This window comes from Salmo salar, chromosome ssa01, assembly GCF_905237065.1.
Source record: "Salmo salar chromosome ssa01, Ssal_v3.1, whole genome shotgun sequence".
NCBI lineage: Eukaryota > Metazoa > Chordata > Actinopteri > Salmoniformes > Salmonidae > Salmo > Salmo salar.
Window position 1 is genome coordinate 158,250,496 of NC_059442.1, and position 15,490 is coordinate 158,265,985.

At 43.8% G+C, this 15,490-nt stretch overlaps 1 protein-coding gene across 1 annotated transcript; it reads left to right on the forward strand.

The window, feature by feature from the left end:
* Positions 1-630: 630 nt before the first annotated feature.
* LOC106569972 (uncharacterized) lies at positions 631-14,779 on the forward strand. Its single transcript, XM_045702885.1, has 9 exons — positions 631-751; positions 1,673-1,851; positions 8,076-8,180; positions 8,702-8,941; positions 10,469-10,595; positions 10,631-10,843; positions 12,401-12,642; positions 12,982-13,157; positions 13,429-14,779. Exons 1-9 carry the CDS (start codon positions 631-633, stop codon positions 14,312-14,314), a joined length of 2,289 nt encoding a protein of 762 aa, XP_045558841.1. The 3' UTR covers positions 14,315-14,779.
* Positions 14,780-15,490: the final 711 nt, after the last annotated feature.

Consider the following 15,490-nt stretch of genomic DNA (forward strand, 5'->3'; position numbering starts at 1 on the left):
AATGAAAAGATGCTGGAAGAGTGCTTGACACCATCTGTCAAGCATGGTGGAGGCAATGTGATGGTCTGGGGGTGCTTTGGTGGTGGTAAAGTGGGAGATTTGTACAGGGTAAAAGCGATCTTGAAGATGGAAGGCTATCACTACATTTTGCAACGGTTCGAATCCAGGCTGCATCACATCCGGCCGTGATTGGGAGTCCCATAGCGTGGCGCATTGTAAATAAGAATTTGTTCTTAACTGACTTGCCTAGTTAAAGGTGCCATTTACTTTTTTTTAAAATCAAATGTGTATATATATAAATTGGTAGAAAGCATAGAGATAAATAGGACTCAGCTTTATATCTGTGCCATTATAGCGACAGCATGCCCATGCTAAAATGGCTTGTTGGCCTCTATCATTCTCTATTGTAAAAAAAACGTCTGCAGGTCTAAAAGTCGTCTCGCGCCGAACTACGCATTGACATCTCAAACCACAACCCCCGGCCTGGTCGGTCTCGCAAACGATACCAGAAGTCTCGCGATGTTGTACCTCTGGGTTTAGAAACTCTGTGTTGGAACTTAGCTAGCGAGCTACATTATTTGAATGTTTACATGACTGTTTCTCTGCGTTGGTAGCTGATAATAATCAAAAATGAGCAACGAAGCGGTCTTTGAAACAATTGAAGAGGTCAATAAGCATATCTCACACGTCGAAGAGTCAACCTGTGTGAAATATATTTCTTACCGTGTGGACAAGCGATTCAATGACCAAGGTAAGTTAGCTAGCAAGCTAAAGAGGGTCACAGATATAACAATGAGACAGACATTTCACCGGATGGATAAATGTGATGCATCCTGTTGGCGTTTCTTCTCTACCAAATATGGTGATGAGAGGAATCCCAGTGGCCGGCAGTGAGTGAAGATGGAGCGAGATGGATTTTCGCCAACATTCTGCAAATGTCCTCATCGATGAAACATTTGATCTCCATACAGTTTTTTCAAAAGTATAATCTATATCAGAGTGGACTGTGTTTTGTAGACTTCACCCTTTGCCAAGGTTTAAAAAAAAAAAAAAACGTTGTTTAGAAGGCGTGCAAGTGCGAATTGAGTTATTGCACAAGCGCACTTCACAGAGTTGTCGTTCCCTAAAGGAGATATGCAAATCAATGATAGAACGCTCCAATAGGATCTCAGTCGCTCGTGCTTGGCTCTGCCCACCTCCTTGCGTGTTCTGCTCACTATGATTAATTTGCTCCTATTGGAAACGACAGGCTCTAGTCTATCTTGGGTTAGTTATAAAAAATCTTTGAGAGTGTTCTGGAGCAAACTTGCATTGATCAAGCTACTGCTATCTTTTAGCCCTTCTATACTATTTAGCTACTGATACTATTATACTAAGTAGCCATTGATTGATTATTATTCTTATGTAGCTAGTGATGTATATTCTGCAAATTACTGGGGTGTATTCATTAGTCAGAAACCGTTTACTCCATACATAAAATGTTTTGCAAAAAAAAACAAGTTTCTATATGACGTTCAGGTCGGTCCCTCCCCGTTTTGTTCCGTTTGCTCTGTTAGCTTCTGTTTGGTACCTAGACAGTAGACGATTTACATTGCAAAACGGTTTGTAACAGAATCCGACTAATAAATACACCCCTGGACTCATGGCTCTTTCAATGTGTTCTGCTAAACAGGTTGGAAACCACAGGACCACAAGAACAGGCTATACTGGGAATGGAAGTACGGCAAGGGTACTCCCTCTATCCCCTTTGACGGCATACCCTTTGTGTTCATCGGACACAAGCTAATGGGATGCCACAGGGGCCGGGCAAAGTGTGGAATCAAGAAGAGGCAGGAGCTTGAGGATCAAAGGGTGCTGATATCTATGATATTCTGAAACGGCTTTTAAGTGTTCCATGTAAATGATTAGGACGTATTGTGCATCTGAGACTGGATCAAATTTATTAGGACACATCATAGCAAAACCTTTCAAAACATTGTGCAACGGAAAAAGGAAAGGAGCTTTTCTTATTGGAGTTCAGGTTGGCCCACCCTATTTCAGTAAATGTTCTTCCATATGGTGCCTAATCAAATAACATTTTATTGGTCGAATACACATATTTAGCAGATGTTAATGCAGGTGTAGCGAAATGCTTGTGTTCCTAGCTCCAACAATGCAGTAATATTTAACAACAATACGCACAAATCTAAAAGTAAAAGCATGGAATTAAGAAATATATAAATATTAGGACCAGCAATGTCGGGAGTCCGGAGTGTGTGTGTGTGTGTGTGTGTGTATATATATATATATATACACACACTTCCATTCAAAAGTTTGGGGTCACTTAGATATGTCCTTGTTTTTGAAAGAAAAGCACTTTTTTTGTCCATTAAAGTAACATGAAATTGATTAGAAATACAGTGTAGACATTGTTAATGTTGTAAATGACTATTGTAGCTGGAAACGGCAGATTTTCTTATGGAATATCTACGTAGGCGTACAGAGGCCCATTATCAGCAACCATCACTCCTGTGTTCCAATGGCACGTTGTGTTAGCTAATCCAAGTGTATCATTTTAAAAGGCTAGTTGATCATTAGAAAACCCTTTTGCAATTATGTTAGCACAGCTGAAAACTGTTGTACTGATTAAAGAAGCAATAAAACTGTCCTTTAGACTAGTTAGGTATCTGGAGCATCAGCATTTGTGGGTTCGATTACAGGCTTAAAATGGCCAGAAACAAAGAACTTTCTTCTGAAACTCGTCAGTCTATTCTTGTTCTGAGAAATGAAGGCTATTCCATGTGAAAAATTGCCAAGAAACTGAAGATCTTGTACAACGCTGTGTACTACTCCCTTCACAGAACAGCGCAAACTGTCCCTAACCAGAATAGAAAGAGGAGTGGGAGGCCCCGCTGTACAACTGAGCAAGTGGACAAGTACATTATAGTGTTTAGTTTGAGAAACAGATGCCTCGCAAGTCCTCAACTGTCAGCTTCATTAAATAGTACCCACAAAACACCAGTCTCAACGTCAACAGTGAAGAGGCAACTCCGGGATGCTGGCCTTCTAGGCAGAGTTCCTCTGTCCAGTGTCTGTGTTCTTTTGCCCATCTTAATCTTTTCTTTTTATTGGCCAGTCTGAGATATGGCTTTTTCTTTGCAACTCTGCCTAGAAGGCCAGCATCCCGGAGTTGCCTATTCACTGTTGACGATGAGACTGGTGTTTTGCGGGTACTATTAAAAAATCTGCTGTTTCCAGCTACAATAGTCATTTACAACATAACAATGTCTACACTATATTCTGATCAATTTGATGTTATGTTAATGGACAAACATTTTTGCTTTTCCTTCAAAAACAAGGACATTTCTAAGTGACCCCAAACATGTGTGTGTGTGTATATATATATATATATATATATATATATATATATATATATATATATATATATACTGCTCAAAAAAATAAAGGGAACACTTAAACAACACATCCTAGATCTGAATGAAAGAAATCATCTTAATAAATACTTTTTTCTTTACATAGTTGAATGTGCTGACAACAAAATCACACAAAAATAATCAATGGAAATCCAATTTATCAACCCATGGAGGTTTGGATTTGGAGTCACACTCAAAATTAAAGTGGAAAACCACACTACAGGCTGATCCAACTTTGATGTAATGTCCTTAAAACAAGTCAAAATGAGGCTCAGTAGTGTGTGTGGTCTCCACGTGCCTGTATGACCTCCCTACAACGCCTGGGCATGCTCCTGATGAGGTGGCGGATGGTCTCCTGAGGGATCTCCTCCCAGACCTGGACTAAAGCATCCACCAACTCCTGGACAGTCTGTGGTGCAACGTTGGTGGATGGAGCGAGACATGATGTCTCAGATGTGCTCAATTGGATTCAGGTCTGGGGAACGGGCGGGCCAGTCCATAGCATCAATGCCTTCCTCTTGCAGGAACTGCTGACACACTCCAGCCACATGAGGTCTAGCATTGTCTTGCATTAGGAGGAACCCAGGGCCAACCGCACCAGCATATGGTCTCACAAGGGGTCTGAGGATCTCATCTCGGTACCTAATGGCAGTCAGGCTACCTCTGGCGAGCACATGGAGGGCTGTGCGGCCCCCCAAAGAAATGCCACCCCACACCATGACTGACCCACCGCCAAACCGGTCATGCTGGAGGATGTTGCAGGCAGCAGAACGTTCTCCACGGCGTCTCCAGACTCTGTCACGTCTGTCACATGCTCAGTGTGAACCTGCTTTCATCTGTGAAGAGCCAAGGGCGCCAGTGGCAAATTTGCCAATCTTGGTGTTCTCTGGCAAATGCCAAACGTCCTGCACGGTGTTGGGCTGTAAGCACAACCCCCACATGTGGACATCGGGCCCTCATACCACCCTCATGGAGTCTGTTTCTGACCGTTTGAGCAGACACATGCACATTTGTGGGCTGCTGGAGGTCATTTTGCAGGGCTCTGGCAGTGCTTCTCCTGCTCCTCCTTGCACAAAGGCGGAGGTAGCGGTCCTGCTGCTGGGTTGTTGCCCTCCTACGGCCTCCTCCACGTCTCCTGATGTACTGGCCTGTCTCCTGGTAGCGCCTCCATGCTCTGGACACTACGCTGACAGACACAGCAAACCTTCTTGCCACAGCTCGCATTGATGTGCCATCCTGGATGAGCTGCACTACCTGAGCCACTTGTGTGGGTTGTAGACTCCGTCTCATGCTACCACTAGAGTGAAAGCACCGCCAGCATTCAAAAGTGACCAAAACATCAGCCAGGAAGCATAGGAACTGAGAAGTGGTCTGTGGTTACCACCTGCAGAACCACTCCTTTATTGGGGGTGTCTTGCTAATTGCCTATAATTTCCACCTGTTGTCTATTCCATTTGCACAACAGCATGTGAAATTTATTGTCAATCAGTGTTGCTTCCTAAGTGGACAGTTTGATTTCACAGAAGTGTGATTGACTTGGAGTTACATTGTGTTGTTTAAGTGTTCCCTTTATTTTTTTGAGCAGTGTATATATATATATATATATATATATATATATATGGTACCAGTCAGAAGTTTGGAAACACCTACTCATTCAAGGGTTTTGCTTTAGTTTGACTATTTTCTACATTGTAGAATAATAGTGAAGACATCAAACCTATGAAATAACACATTGAATCATGTAGTAACCAAAAAAGTGTTAAACAAATCAAAATATATTTTATATTGGTAATTCTTCAAAGTAGCCACCCTTTCCCTTGATGACAGCTTTGCACACTCTTGGCATTCATGAGGACTGCCACAAGAAAGGAAGACCCAGAGTTACCTCTGCTGCAGAGGATAACTTCATCAGAGTTACCAGCCTCAGAAATTGCAGCCCAAATATATGCTTCACAGAGTTCAAAAGACAGATCTCAACATCAACTGTTCAGAGGAGACTGTGTGAATCAGGCCTTTATGGTCGAATTGCTTCAAAGAAACCACTACTAAAGGACACCAATAAGAAGAGAGTTGCTTTGGCCAAGAAATACGGGCAATGGACATTAGACCCGTGGAAATCTGTCCTTTGGTCTGATGAGTCCAAATTTGAGATTTTTGGTTCCAACCGCCGTGTCTTTGTGAGATGCAGAGTAGGTGAACGGATGATCTCCGCATGTGTAGTTCCCACTGTGAAGCATGGAGGAGGAGGTGTGATGGTGTGGGGGTGCTCCTTCAAGACTGTTGGAAAAGCATTCCAGGTAAAGTTGATGGAGAGAATGCCAAGAGTGTGCAAAGCTATCATCAAGGCAAAGGGTGACTACTTTGAAGAACCTCAAATATAAACTATATTTTAATTTGTTTAATACTTTTTTGGTTACTACATGATTCCATATGTGTTATTTCATAGTTTTGATGTCTTCACTATTATTCTACATGGTAGAAAATAGCAAAAATAAAGAAAACCCATGGAATGAGTAGGTGTGTCCACACTTTTCACTGGTACTGTGTATATTTATATGTGTGTGTGTGTGTGTGTGTGTGTGTGTGTGTGTGTGTGTGTGTATGTGATGTATAGACATTATGGACAATATGTGGATAGAATATTTAGTGTATCTGTAGAATACGTAGGATAGAATAGTGTATATATACAGCAAAAGTTGAATAGGATGGCACTGACTAGAATACAGTACATAAACTCAGCAAAAAAAGAAACATATTCTCACTGTCAACTGCGTTTATTTTCAGCAGACTTAACATGTGTAAATATTTGTATGAACATAACAAATAACAACTGAGATATAAACTGAACAAGTTCCACAGACATGTGTCTAACAGAAATTGAATAATGTGTCCCTGAACAAAGGGGGGGGTCAAAATCAAAAGTAACAGTCAGTATCTGGTGTGGCCACCAGCTGCATTAAGTACTACAGTGCATCTCCTCCTCATGGAGTGCACCAGATTTGCCAGTTCTTGCTGTGAGATGTTACCCCACTCTTCCACCAAGGCACCTGCAAGTTCCCGGACATTTCTGGGGGGAATGGCCCTAGCCCTCACCCATCCGATCCAACAGGTCCCAGACGTGCTCAATGGGATTGAGATCCAGGCTATTCGCTGGCCATGATAGAGCAGTGACATTCCTGTCTTGCAGGAAATCACGCACAGAATGAGCAGTATGGCTGGTGGCTTTGTCATGCTGGAGGGTCATGTCAGGATGAGCCTGCAGGAAGGGTACCACATGAGGGAGGAGGATGTCTTCCCTGTAACACACAGCATTGAGATTGCCTGCAATGACAACAAGCTCAGTCCGATGATGCTGTGACAAACAGCATGATGCTGTGAATCGATCCCGCTCCAGAGTACAGGCCTCGGTGTAACGCTCATTCCTTCGACGATAAACGCGAATCCGACCCTCACCCCTGGTGAGACAATACCGCAACTCGTCAGTGAAGAGCAATTTTTGCCTGTCCTGTCTGGTCCAGCGACGGTGGATTTGTGCCCATAGGCAACGTTGTTGCCGGTGATGTCTGTTGAGGACCTGCCTTACAACAGGCCTACAAGCCCTCAGTCCAGCCTCTCTCAGCATATTGCGGACAGTCTGAGCACTGATGGAGGGATTGTGCGTTCCTGGTGTAACTCGGGCAGTTGTTGCAATCCTGTACCTGTCCCGCAAGTGTGATGTTCGGATGTACCGATCCTGTGCAGGTGTTGTTACACATGGTGTGCCACTGCGAGGATGATCAGCTGTCCGTCCTGTCTCCCTGTAGCGATGTCTTAGGAGTCTCGCAGTACGGACATGATCATTTATTGCCCTGGCCACATCTGCAGTCCTCATGCCTCCTTGCAGCATGCCTAAGGCACGTTCACGCAGATGAGCAGGGACCCTGGGCATCTTTCTTTTTGTGTTTTTCAGAGTCAGTAGAAAGGCCTCTTTAGTGTCCCAAGTTTTCATAACTGTGACCTTAATTGCCTACCGTCTGTAAGCTGTTAGTGTCTTAACGACCGTTCCACAGGTGCATGTTCATTAATTGTTTATGGTTCATTGAACAAGCATGGGAAACAGTGTTTAAACCCTTTACAATGAAGATCTGTGAAGTTATTTGGATTTTTACGAATTATCTTTGAAAGACAGGGTCCTGAAAAAGGGATGTTTCTTTTTTTGCTGAGTTTACATATGAAATGAGTAAAACGGCATTTAAACATTATTAGTGACCAGTGTTCCATTATTAAAGTGACCAGTAATTCCATGTCTATGTACATAGGACAGCAGCCTCTAAGGTGCAGGGTTGAGTAACTGTGTGGTAGCTGGCTAGTGACAGTGACTAAGTTCAGGTCAGGGTACTGGGTGGAGGCCAGCAAGTTATGGCTATTTAACAGTCTGATAGCCTTGAGATAGGAGCTGTTTTTCAGTCTCTTGGTCACAGCTTTGATGGACCTGTACTGACCTTGCCTTCTGGATGATAGCGGGGTGAACAGGCAGTGGCTCAGGTGGTTGATGTCGGGTGGTTATGGTCCTTGATGATAATGAATATGTCCCTGGTTTCATCAATGCTTCAAGGTAGTTGTGGGGTTCACAACCAATCTCAACAATTCCATTCTCACCTGCCACTCATTTTGGTCTTTCAGGCAAAAGATGGCAAGGAAAAAAGAAACCTGTTGCTGAAAACCAAGAAGGTAGCATGCCCTGCTGTGTTCACTATCAGCCGCATTGTCAAGTTCCCCGGATTCAAGGTACGGGTTAAATACTGTTTGTTTATATATGTTTATTATGTAACTCCAGTGACCGTGCACCACAGTCAACAGTAGGATGCACATCAGACTAATATACATAATTAGATCTGTGTGTGTGTGTGTGTGTGTGTGTGTGTGTGTTCGCTTCACACTGCATCAGTTGGAGAAGGACACATCACGGTTGAGGAGGGTCATGTCTATTTCCATCAAACAAGCTCTCCAGACAGACCCAGCCTCGGTGCAGTGGAAGATACAGTATTTCCTCAAAATACCCAGTGTCACTGACCACAAGGGCCACCCTATTGGAAAGGTATTACTATGTTATTACTATACTATGACCATGGGATATATTGCATTGGACTCTCTTTAGGCTACATAACTAGTATCTGTATGTCTATTCAGTACACAGATGTAATAAAACCTTGATCTCTTAAAATTCCCAGTGGAATACAAGTATCTGACCCTGTAACAGTGGTTAGGGGTATTTTCTCTACTTAACGCCACTCTTCTCGTTCCCTCAGGGTGCAGATCAGATGGACGACAGGGTCAAAGGTTACATCCGAGCGTTGGTGCAGCAGGGGGTGAGGAAGGTGAAGGAGGTAAAGAACCAGATGGTCCAGTACGTGCGGACGGAGCTGTTCCGAGACACGACCCCGCCGCCGCTGAGGCGCTTCTTCCCCACAGAGAAAACCATCCATGCCGTCATGGCTCAGGTCATTGCGGAGGAACACTACAGCAAAATAGACCTGGTCAACCTGCTGGTGAGAAGGCTGTGCTGCACTCCATCATTCCCACCTATTCATCAGATATTTGGATTGTCTTCTGAGATAAGGCCATTGGGGCTTGTGGTGTTAGCTGTATGTTTTCAATGCAATTTATGAATAGTTTGTATGCATGTCACCCACCCTCTTTGAAACACTTGTTTAACGGGGCATTTTACTCACTATTGTTTCATTAGTCTACTTTTTGATATAGTCCCAAAACATTCTGCATGTCAACATTCATGCTTTCAGTATATATTGCTTTCAGTCTCCTGATGCCCAAAATCAAGCAAGTGAATATGTTGGGTAAGGATAAGCCGACAGTTGTGCTGAGCACATAAGGCATTAATACGTTATATTCTTCTAGAATCAATGGGTAAAATCAAGAATTGAAATTAATTGAATAGCTTCCCAAATCCCAGTCTGTAGCTTTCAGTTTGGATTGTGTGTTAGTGCCTGTTTCTGTGCATGATAGAAAGAGATTTGACAAGCCTTTATTATACAATTCAGGAACGCACATGCAGAGTTTTCCACGGATTCAAGAAAAATGAAAATTCATAACAGCTTTGTGGTGCATTATCCTTACATGGGAAGAGCAGAAAGCCACTGAAAATGTTTGTCATCAGGCCAGAGCCTGGAGTCTTTCCAGAGACTCCTTTCTCCACCAACAAAGGCTGTGTTTACTAATTGGTCTTTTCACATCAGATCTTTTTCAGAACTGATCTGATTGGTCAAAAGACCAACTTGTGAAAAAAAGATCAGAATTAGGCTGCCTGTCTAAACGCAGCCAGAGTCACTGAATTGGATACATAGTCATTGCCTCCATTGCGATTGTATTTATATTTTAGTAATTAACAGACGTTCTCATCCAGAGTGACCTACATGAGCAATTAGGGTAAAGTGCCTTGCTCAAAGGGCACAGGCAGATTTTTCACCTAGTCGGCTGATTCTAACCGGCAACCTTTCTATTACTGGCCCAACGCTCTTAACTGCTAGGCTACCTGCCGCCCTACTTGTTGACAGTAGATGCTGGCCATTATTATGTAAATCTACAACAACAACAACTGGGTTGAGTGATGTCATTCTCTCAGACCCCACCACTCTCTCCCTGAGCCCATTCCCCAAACAGACAGAACAGCAACACCAGCAGAGCTAAAGCACCCCTCATTCTGGAACTCCTTTTTAGAAAGTATGTAGTCTGAAACTTCTACACACTGGGTATGGTGAATTAATACATGGGAACTTTAACAGGTGTCCTCAGTGGAACATTTTGACAACTAAGGACTGTGTGTGATGTAACAGAGCACAGATAAATATTACTCCATGACACGTCATTGGGGTTGTTTAAGGCCATGGGAATATCACTGCTGTGGTTTAGAATAAGACAGACATGTTATAGCAAAAGTCAAGGTGCACAACCATATATAAAGCTCACGCTGGCGCAAAAAGGAGTTTGGTTAGCACTGAAATAATTGAAAGGACGCAAAAGTTTCACCTCAGCTATTAACCATAACTCCCCCCTCTTAGACCTTGGCAGAGAATTGGAAGGCGGAAGCTCCTAGAATCAACTTCCTGCTTAGGGTTCAATCAGAGAGCGAGAACCTGTTGCTCTGCTACCAGACGGACTGGCAGCGGCGGCTGCTTCGGCAGTATGGCAAGGAGGTGTGCTTCCTGGACGCGGCCTATAAGAGGACGCGCTTCCCCTGCCACTCTTCTTCCTGTGCGTGCGCACCAATGTGAGCGTGGTGCCGGTGGGCCTGTTTGTGGTGCAGTCGAGGAACGCCGAAGCCTTGGGGGAGGCGCTGGGGGTGTTCAGGCAGTGGAACCGGGGCTGGAGCCCAGCCTACATCCTCACTGAACACTGCCCTGTGGAGATGAAGGCGGTGGAGGCAGCATTCACAGGTGAACAGTGGTGAGGTTTTAATGTTAGCTATGAGGTGGGAAAAGCAAGTTAGCTTCAAAATGTGCTCTCAACACTGTTGGCTGTGAGTTTCAGGATTTTCTTTTGAAAAGACCTGTTGGTCAAGAAAATGTTTAACCTCTCTTGGGGAGCGTCCCACCCACGGTTCACACTATTCAACACCCAGTGAAAAATCAGAGCGCCAAATTCAAAACCACAAAATGTCATAATTCAAAGTTCTCAAACATACGACTATTTTTACACCATTTTAAAGATACACGTCTCCTTAATGTAACGACATTATCCGATTTCAAAAAGGCTTTACGGCGAAAGCATAAAGTTAGATTATGTTAGGACAGTTCCAAGACAAGAAAAACCACACAGCCATTTTCCTAGCAAGGACAGGCGTCACAAAAACCAGAAAACCAGCTAAAATTATGCACTAACCTTTGACCATTTTCATCAGATGACACTCCTAGGACATCATGTTACACAATACATGCATTTTTTGTTTGATCAAGTTCATATTTATATCCAAAAACAGCATTTTACATTGCCGCGTGATGTTCAGAAAATATTTTGCCTCCAATACTGCCGGTGAATCAGCACAACAATTTACAAAAATACTCATCATAAACGTTGATAAAATATTAAACTGTTATTCAAAGAATTATAGATGAACATCTCCTTTATGCAACCGCTGTGACAGATTTCAAAAAAGCTTCACGGGGAAAGCACACTTTGCAATAATCGGAGTACTGCGCTCAGAAAAAGACATCAAGCAATACAGATACCCGCCATTTTGGAGTCATCTAAAATCATAAATAGCATTAGAAATATTCACTTACCTTTGATGATCTGCATCAGAAGGCACTTCCAGGAATCCCAGGTCCACAATAAATGTTGTTTTGTTCGATAAAGTCCATAATTTATGTTCCTTCAAACATGTCAAACGTTGTATTGCATCAATCTTTAGGGCCTTTTTAACTTAGAACTTCAATAATATTCCAACCGGACGATTCCAGTGTCTTGAAAAACGTTTTGGAACACAGCTACCCCTCACGTGAACGCGCGCCAATGAACTCATGTGCTTTCCTGAGTCAACAACTTCCAACTTCCTCTGTTCGCTCTCTGTTCACCATAGACGCCTCAAACAACTTTCTAAAGACTGTTGACATCTAGTGGAAGCCTTAGGAAGTGCAAAATTAACCCTAAGTCACTGTGTGTTCGATAGGCAATGACTTGAAAGGACTACAAGCACCAGATTTCCCACTTCCTGGTTAGATTTTTCTCAGGTTTTTGCCTGCCATATGAGTTCTGTTATACTCACAGACATCATTCAAACAGTTTTAGAAACTTCAGAGTGTTTTCTATCCAAATCTACTATTCTAGTTCCTGGGCCCGAGTAGTAGGCCGTTCAATCTGGGTTTCGTTTTTCGTCCGGCTGTGAAAATACTGCCCCCTACCCAAGAGAGGTTAATCTGTTACAATCTCTAAATTCTAGAGGATGAGGGGGTTAGAGTTTGCTAATTACGGACTGTTTCTCATTCCAATCTCAGGTGCTCAGGCAGTCTTCAGCGATCACCTGCGGGAGAGGACCTGGACCAAGTGGCTGAGCAACCGGTCCCGAGCCATCACCAACCAGGAGGGGATCTTTGATATGATGAAGGCCATTGCTGGATCCCTTACGAGAAAGCAACACCAGGAGGCAGTAGAACTACTACAGCAGAGCCCCATCTGGTTGGAAAAGAGACAACTTTTCAAGAACTGGTTCACTAACAAGTGGCTGTCAGAGGAGAAGGTTTGTAGTGCACATGTCAATGAATGAAATCACAGGGGCAATGGGGTCAGGTCCTGGACCTGCTGTGTCTTCACCTGCGTATTAATGAAGGTCAGGGTGGTTAGATGGAAAGCAGTTCTCAGACCTGTGCTTAGAGGTGCTTTCATCCTGAAGCAGACAGCATGTTTAAACCACACCTACTGTATGTAGACAGTCTGTAGAACGTTTTTGCTAGCTGAATCCATGATACGGTATCTAGATATAGATCCATAATGCTAACTATAGGTCCATAATGTGCATCCTAGTCTAATGATGGCGCATACAGAGGTTAGCTACATGCTCTTGTTTTTGTTCATTTAGAGATGGGCGAACGCTGTGAGGGTTGATATTGTCAACTTTGTGTCTATGGTAAACGGAGGTCTGGAGATGCAGAGCGACTTCTTCACACATAATAACATGAAGGTCCATAAAAAAGACACCCTGAGCCAAATGCTGCAGTTTCTTGTTGACGACTACTTCCCACAGATGCACCAAAGGTAAGTTCGTTTTGGAATAGGATTCAATGTCATTTAGAATAGTATTCGCTGTCAAGTGGTCTTCTGTTGACATATCTGCAAAATTTATGGAAAATAAACACCATATAATTTACAGTGCTTATCTTCTCCATTGGGGTTAAGATGTAGAATGTGGACTCATCTTGACATTTGACTACTTTTGTAAACTTTTATTTTGGAGTGTAATTCCCCTTTAATGTAAGTGCTTTGATGTTTGGTCAGTCTAAACCTGCTACACTCCCTGAACCTCCAGGTACACAGACCTCAACAGCCAGTCCTCTGGCGAGTACAGCCTCAACCCCACTGTGCCTCCGTTCCTGTGGCATCGCCCTTGGAGTGTGGTGGCCCTGGTGATGGACAACATGTCTGCGGCCCTGCAAGACCCCGACATCGTGGTGGAGCAGGCCAGCGACGCCGCCGACGGCACCTTCTGGGTGAAGAGTCGGGCAGAGACCACGGCAGCACGGTCCTACACGGTCAGCTTCGGTTCAGAGTCCACCTGGCCCTCCTGTGAGTGTGAGGTGTGGAGGGACCAGCGCCTGCCCTGTGAACACTTCTGTCACGTCTTCAGGTCTGAGCCTAACTGGACCTGGGAGCACCTGTGTCCCAAATACAGGGACCACCCTCTGCTCAGGCTGCATTCACAGACCACTCACACCACAACAGAGGAGATAGAGGAAGCCCTCAATGGTCTAATGCATCTCTCCCCAGCTTCCCCAGTCTCTCTTCAGTGGGATGGGCCTGAAGAAACAGTGCCACTGGTGCAAACTCCTCAAACTCCACAGTTACAACTGCATAGCATACACACACAGTGGGTGGCCCCACAGGCTTCACAGGGCCTGCGGGAGAGGGAGGAACTGCAAAAGGAGGAACTGCAGAGGGAGTGTGTGGCCAAACTCAAATCCATCATGGAGAATGTGAGTGGGATCAACGACATTGACCACCTACAGGAGCTCAGGCAGAAACTGGACGTTCTCCAGGCTCAGAGTGAGGCCATGGTGGTTCAGAAGGACGCCAGCGTCAAAACAGTTCTCACCTCGAAGGGGAAGAGAAAAAGGGCAGGGGTGGAGATTATCGTGGCCATGCCCAAACGCATCAAAGTGCTCTCCCGGGTTGATGTAGAAAATGTTCAGAAATAGCTTTTTTCTAAAGAGGGAAAATAAAGTACGGTATTAATCAGGTTGTCGCTCTTATTTCTTGGGTGATGTACAAATAACTCTTTGTTAGGATGTTATCACGTTGTATCCAGTTCTAGAAAGTGTTTGGATGCTTGTTCACAAGGGTCAGCTTGATGTAAGGCGCTGCGCACGATCACAAACCTTTCCATAACAAATTAATAAATCAGTTATATTGCACAGTCCAGACTATTTAGAAATTAGCCAAGTATCTCAACTCCACGCTTATTTCTTCTGCGGAGTTGAGTGGAGCCTAGAGGTTTTGGAGTGAAGCTCCAACTTTCTTCGAGTCGCTGTACAATCGATACTTCAAAATTGTAAATTCTTAAACCCTTACCCTTACCGTGTACCTATTTTTGTCCTCTCTGGCTTTCTTTGTTTGCTGAAATCCATACCTTTTAAATAAAAAGTTAATCGAATACAACCATTGACTGTTTCCTCGTTGAAATTCATTTGGCATATTTGCGCTGAGTTGCCATGTTAGAGCAACAGCTAGTGGCATCATGCCCATAGGGGGCACAAAAGCACGTGGCCCCTCAGATTTTTCCTTTTTATTTATTTTTATTAAAAACGAAACTTCAGTTTTAAGCCCACGTTTTATCATAATTATTTATAAAAAGATCTGTCAGTGGTATTTTGCTTCGGGAGCACACTGAATGGACCAGGCAAAGAATACCCCCTTCCTCCCTTCTCCCTAGTAAGTGTGTGATTCCAAGGTGCACAAAGCAAAGAGATGCCTAGGCAGGACACAAGATACTGTAGTGCATGCAGTATCATCAGTAGAGGAGGAAAGAGAGCGTACAGCAGTGGACAACGACCTGCTCTCAGAAGTTCAAGGCCGACCGCGGTACTGCAGGCGCTGTTAGCAGAAAAAAGGATCACCGTTATCGTGAATGCAAAAATGGCAGTCTTTGTGGTGAATCATTGTGTAAATAATTGTTTTTCAAGGACAATCATGGTATCAATAATTGCTTCTAATACATCAGATGTACCCTGGTCGGCCTTCAACTGACCCTTCTCATTGAGTTACTCAATGAGAAGGGTCAGCATTGAGCTAGCCTGCAACGTCACTTCCTGGAGTAGTTCAAACTGTGCATGTTATCAAATACAGTACAGTAAGCAGAAACTGCTTCAATATAA